Source organism: Mastacembelus armatus, chromosome 5 (assembly GCF_900324485.2).
Source record: "Mastacembelus armatus chromosome 5, fMasArm1.2, whole genome shotgun sequence".
Classification (NCBI taxonomy): domain Eukaryota; kingdom Metazoa; phylum Chordata; class Actinopteri; order Synbranchiformes; family Mastacembelidae; genus Mastacembelus; species Mastacembelus armatus.
The window spans coordinates 5665982-5672308 of NC_046637.1; the positions used below are offsets into that span (position 1 = coordinate 5665982).

Here is a 6327-nt window from a genome sequence, read left to right on the forward strand (position 1 = left end):
TGCCATAATCACTTTTTAACTTTGCAATTACAGTAAACAAGAGCTCACCAACCAATCAAGTCAGGTACATGATGACTGGCCATGCAAAAAGACACAAAACAAGATTAGGTAAGGTTCACAGTAAAAGATTACATTCTTTGTTGACAAGTTCCACTGAAACACAACAAAATAATTTATTTGGTTTTTGTGAACCAGAAGCACAAAAACAAAACATGAAAAATCGTGTACAACATCAGATCTGATTTGATTGTTCCACTGGATTCACCCTATAGACCCATACAGCAGGTACAGTATAAGACATTAGGTGGAATACATAGGCACTGTTGACCAATATTATCCACTGTAATAAACAGACTAAATCAAAGTGCACATACAACCTCTTTAGTGACATGTACTGTAATTTTTAAGAAACAGGGAATATGCTTATTACTTTCTTGGGAGGAGTTAAATGAGACATATTAAACCACTCATATGCCTTTACAGCTAACATGAAGCTACATACAGTCAATACGAGCTTGCAGGTAGCTTAGCATAAAGACTGGAAGTAGGGGAAACACCTGTCGTAATACAGTAATTTGACAATGAGTGTTGCGATGGTGTAATGCTGCCTTCTAGTGTATGTTTGTAGTATATGTGTTGTTCCGAATAATGACGCATGAAACTTCAATAACACTTAGCCTGGCTCAGTCCAAAGGTTTAAAAAAATCCACCTAACAGCACCTTTAAAGTTCACTTAAAAACTACTTCTATCTCATTTCTTTAACCTGTACAAAAGTCTGAAGAGTAAAAACATCAGATTGTTTGTTTCTGGCAGCTTATGTACTTATTTTGCCCCAAAAATCTCCCTGGGGGCTTTATAGGGTTCACCCTAAAGGATTTAGTTGTTCTGTCGGAGCCAGGCTAGGTTTTCATTGTAATTCCCATCCTTATAGCAATATAAGCTTCTAGCTGCAGCATCATTCTCAGAAGGTTGCATTCTGCAATCTCACCACTAGATGCCATTAAATCTTTAAAATTTTACACATTGCACCTTTAATGTAATATCTAGCTAAAGGAATTCACTCACTAAGACATTTTACCTGGTTTGTTCAATCCATATAAACCAAAGTGTGAAAATGCCAGATTGCTGGAATTCAGATTATGTTTTGACATAGTCAAGCTAAATGTTTCCCCTGTTCCCAGTGTTTAAGCCAAGCCAACCTGCTCCTGGTAATAGCTGCATTTTTACCTCACAGACAAAGAGTGGTACTGATTTTCTATCTCTTGACAAGAAAGCTAATAAGTATATGTTCCAAAATGTAAAACTGCTCCTTCAGGTTGTCCTGCTGCTTTTTAGAACATTCACATCAAATCTCAGAACACAGACGTCTTACAGGTTGTTTTTTTACACGCACAAGTGAGGATTGCAGTTTCTGCACTCAGTGTCATGTTACGAGACAACAAAGTGATGAAAACACTGGAGTCCTTACCCTCGGCCTGAGCTCTGGAACGTGAGACAGAGGGATCCTCCAGTAAAACGTTAGGGATTGGCGGTGAGTCTCTGACAGAGCTGTTGTCCTCCACCTGTGAGCACATGAGTTCTCGGAAACACTCCCTAAACCGCGTGGAGAGCAGGCTGTAGATGATAGGGTTGACTGCAGAGCTGAGGTAGAAGAGAACACCCGACAGGATGTGGACATATTGATAAATGCTGTGCATTAAATCGGTCCACTGGCTGATAGAACTCCACAGGAGCCGCTCGATGTGGAAGGGCGCCCAGCAGAATCCAAACACTGCCACCACGATCGCTAGAGGGTCAGGCCAGAGAGACAGAAAGGCTTTAAAAAGTTTTTTATTACTTTTATGTATTTGTGATGATATTTTAACTTTTACTAGGAAGATCAAATGCAACAGAGACAGGAAAAAAGTGCATTTACTCACATAAATTAAATATCATTTTGAGTTTAGTCTTTTTTTTTTACTATATTAGTTTTTGTCTTGTGGACCCTTATAAAAAGCAATGTCTTTCTGGGACTCCTTCCAGCCATAAGTTGCTTACAGTTCCACCAATGGAGGTTTTTAAATCTAATTTTAATAATAGTGATAATGTTATAAGCTATAAGAGGTTAAATTAGCTTCTTCATAATCAAGTAAAATGAAAAACAATGTACACAGAGCAGTATGCTGTAGAAGAGCTTTTATTCTGTAGATTTTCCTTACCAAGCCTTTAAAATCTCACAACTCAGCAGATTTATCTTGTCACAGAGGGTTTTGCCCCCCCCCCCCAGGTTGGAAACCACTAAAATAAAGTACCTCACTGTATATAAAGCAGTACTCAGTCAGATAGTACAGTAATGATGTCTTCAAAAGAATCCTAGAAAATGGAAATTCAGTGTGCCATTACAGCCACAACCACCCACTCACAGCCAGTAAACCCATAATACATTTCCCCAAATGTCAGATTTCCAATTTGCTATGAATTTCATATATAAAATATATAAAATATGTGGATGGTTGGATCAAGCACACATGCTTAAGCATGATAAAATGTAGATGACCTGTTTTTACCTAAAACAGAAAGCTGGATACAAAGTGCCTAAAAACTTCAGGACTTTATGGTGATTTCACTCCTGTCTGTTGTAAAATGTCAACACGCAGCAGAAGAGGATGCTCCACAGCATGTGCTGATGGACCACTCTTACATTCCTCTCTAAATAATTCACGTATAATGAGTTGCACATCCAGACTGTTTATAATGGTAGACAAACGGCCAGCTACCTAACTAATTTGGTTGGACAGACAATATATTTTTAAAGTTGTAAAGTTGCATTTGACAGTTTCTCTCTTTTCCCAGCAACAGAGATAGTGAGCTTTGTCTCTTTAACCCCTAGGTTAAAGATACTTAAGGAAAAAATCAGCCTATTCCACACAGTTTGACAGAATTACATTTCTATGTATCATTGTATCTTTCCCAGAGTGTTACAGGGTCTGTGTTTCTTTTGACTGCACCTTCAGAGACTTAACACCCAACTCTTTGTATTTCACTACCTTTCAGCTCATTGACAGGTTTTAGAGCCCACCCACTGCTCTGCTTCACTTTAAAAACCATCTGCTGAATCTGCCGATTTAGAAAATAGACTTCCAGGGCCAATCGGCTATTTTCTTTGATGTGGTGATAGATATCACTTTAGAATACACCACCACATACCTAAACTTACAAAAAGTCTTGGTAGGTTATACTTTATACTGAACTGTACTACTAACTTTGTACAAGAAATCTCATCAAGCTCTACAGCTTAGAGGACGCTCTTCAGAATACAAATAATCTTTACAACGAATTGAAAACCTCATTATTTGCTCTGTGTTTTCTTTGTGGGAACGACTTGGTGTTGTAAACACTGATTAGAAATTATGCCAGCTTGTCAGAGCAATAATAGTTTCTGAAGAAAAAAAAACTCACAGAGCATCTTGATGACCTGTCTCCGGCGCCCGTTCTCCATGCTGATCTTCCTTTGAGTGTTGCTGCTGCAGTTCTTCCCCAGGGATCCACTGGGGTGTCGCTTTTCTCTGCCCAAATGAAGGCCCATCACCAGGTACAGCACGCTAATCACCATCATGGGTACAAAATAGAAGCACACAGTGGTGATCTGCATGACCATGTTGTAGATCCACAGGGGCTGCAGCACAGTGCATATGGCTGATTCTTCCATTCTCTCTGGCAGGTAGAAGATGCCGTGCAGTGACGTGTTAGGGATGGCACAGATCATCGACACCACCCACACGATGCTGATGACCCGCTTGGCGTGCTGGTTAGTTGACAGGTATCGTGTTTTGAGCGGATGCACCACAGCTATGTACCTCTCCACACTCAGAGCTGTAACATTGAGGATAGAGGCAAAGCAGACTGTCTCAAAGAGGAAGGTCTTGAAGTAGCAGCCACCCTCACCAAAGGGGAATGGGTAGTTCTGCCACAGGTCGTAAATCTCCAAAGGCATCCCGAACAAAAGCACAAGGAGATCTGACACAGCCAGGCTCACCAGGTAAAGGTTGGTAGGGTTATGCATCTTCTTGTGCTTTGCTATAACGACACATGTAAGCAGATTTCCAGATAAGCCAGTGACAAAGATGAGAAGGTAAACACTGGTCACAGGGAGGAAGAAGGGAGACCGTTTTGGGCCCAGGACCTCAAAGAGGTTGACTTCAGTGAACTGGTCATTGGTGTTATTTCCAGTGGCATTCACAGGTATGCTTGCATTGAGGAGCAGTTTGGATATGTTTGAGGAGCCCTGCAGAGAGAGCTCCATTTCAGAGAGGAGAGCCGGTGGAACAACTGGAGATGTCAGCACATGTTGTGCTGATTTCAGGAGTCATTCAGTACTTGGCAGCTGCTGTAAAGAGTAAAACAGAATAATACAACAAAATACAACAGTTGGTAGTGATTACACACTAATGACAACATATTTATGAATACTATTTTCCATGTCTGCTAGTAGGTCACTCTGAACATTACACATTGACTGTAATTGCACTGACATTGTATAATGGCAGGCTGACACTACAGTGCAGTCTAAGTTTAACAAAAAATAAAGATTACTATCATTAATAATTAACCTTATAGTTTGTATCATCTATTGATTAACAGTCTTTCCATAAAATATATAAAAAATGTCACAGAACCCAAAGTGGCATCTTCAAATTCCTTGTTATATCCAAACATCCATCCTAACGCCCAGGTGTTCAGTCTAAAATCACAAACTTCACTTAGAAAACCAGCAAAATTTGGAGGGGTGCTTCAGAATTAGAGGTTATTTGAAATTTTTGTTTGAAAAATGACTCAACAATGCCTTGATTATTAAAGTTATTGTTTAAAGTCCATGTCCATCTGACAATATTTTAATCCTGCAATCATCTCAGCTCCATACAGCTTGTTAGCACCTGGATGACATGTGGAATTTAACAGCCTAAAGGTCTAAACCAGCAACAGATGCTTCATTTTTCAGGTGGATAAGCACCATTAGGCAGCATGGGCCAAACACATGCAGAGCCAAAAGCTTATTAACCTGATAATGTCAGGACCACCTGATGAAGAAATTCATGGTACAGAAAAATCAAAACACGTTTTGAAAGTGTACATTTTATGATTATTCATTAAAAAAAATACTCACTTTCACTTTCACTGGACACTTCACAAAAGGCAGAGGCCATTTTCTGTGACCTTATACAAACCTCACAGCAGGAAAGAAGACTCCAGCTCCACAGACCGCAGCAACAAAGAAATAAAAACCTGATTTTCACCAAATTATTTTGACATCAGAATGTCTCTGTCTCGTGATGTGAAAATAAATGGATGATATGGGAACAATTCAGTGAGAAGTCATTCACACTCTGGCCACACTAATATTGTTCAGATCAGTTCAATCAGCTGGTGACTGTGGCGGGTAATTGGCACGACTCACACCGCACTGATAAACGCTAATGACTTATTCTGGAAGGTTAATTGCCAGATCTCCAGCACCATCCTGCAAGGTTATGTCACTAACACGGCATCAGCTGCGTTGTAGAAAAGGTTCTATATAGTCATGACCTACTTTGAGAGTTAATGGCAATTTAACTGGTAGCTTTAGAAATAATATTTAAATATCATCTCTTTATGTTGAGGCATTGATTAAATGTGAACTGTGCATGTTGAAACACTAAAGCATCTGGCAACGAGCAAATAAAAAGGTAAACACAACGACACTGTGCAGATTATTTCAATTTACTAACACATTAGCAGCACAGAAGTTTTGGTTCAAATGTTTATAGTAGAAATAAATTCTCACCTCGACGCTGCTGGTCCGCAGGCTGCTGCTTCTGACGCGCTCTGTCTGCGCTCTGTCTGCGCTCATGGCTGGAAATGAGGAAAGAGACAAATTAGACGAAGCGAGTGAAAAAAGTTGGTGGACGTGTTTCTGGACGGCGCAGAGACACCGGAGGATGTAACAGCGCTGCAGGCACCGAAATGAGAGTGGTGAGATGTAAAGAAGAGAGGAAAGAGAGGCAGAGAGGGGAAGAGAGAGAGAGAGAGATGTGAGATCATGAGTTCATGCATTGGCCTCATTTATTTATTAAAGCTATACAGGTAAAGGAACACGACAGTGGGGTTTTTATAAAAGTCTCTGTAAAAAAAAAAATCATTAAAAACTACAAATAATCTGCTGTTTGTGTTTGAGGCTACACAAATAAAACTGAGTGGACTTCATGTTCATGCACAGACGAGCCAGCTGCTGCTGTGATGAACTGCTGGGCCACTAAACCCTGCTCTTGCCTCTCCCTTTGAACACTGTGTACAGCTTTATGTGCTCTAAC

At 40.1% G+C, this 6327-nt stretch overlaps 1 protein-coding gene across 1 annotated transcript; it reads right to left on the reverse strand.

Annotated features, from left to right (window-relative positions):
- Positions 1-1305: 1305 nt before the first annotated feature.
- Positions 1306-4298, reverse strand: nmur3 (neuromedin U receptor 3). The gene is made up of 2 exons (XM_026307468.1): positions 3440-4298; positions 1306-1787 (listed from the first exon to the last, which is right to left on the reverse strand). Exons 1-2 carry the CDS (start codon positions 4281-4283, stop codon positions 1354-1356), a joined length of 1278 nt encoding a protein of 425 aa, XP_026163253.1. The 5' UTR covers positions 4284-4298; the 3' UTR covers positions 1306-1353.
- Between the last annotated feature and the right edge of the window lie 2029 nt (positions 4299-6327).

Coding starts and splice junctions, on each gene's coding strand:
- nmur3 (XM_026307468.1), bottom strand. CDS start 4,283: ATGGAGCTCTCTCTGCAGGGCTCCTCAAACATATCCAAACTGCTCCTC. Junction 1,788..3,439: donor ACAGGTCATCAAGATGCTCT/GTGAGTTTTTTT, acceptor CTGACCCTCTAG/CGATCGTGGTGGCAGTGTTT.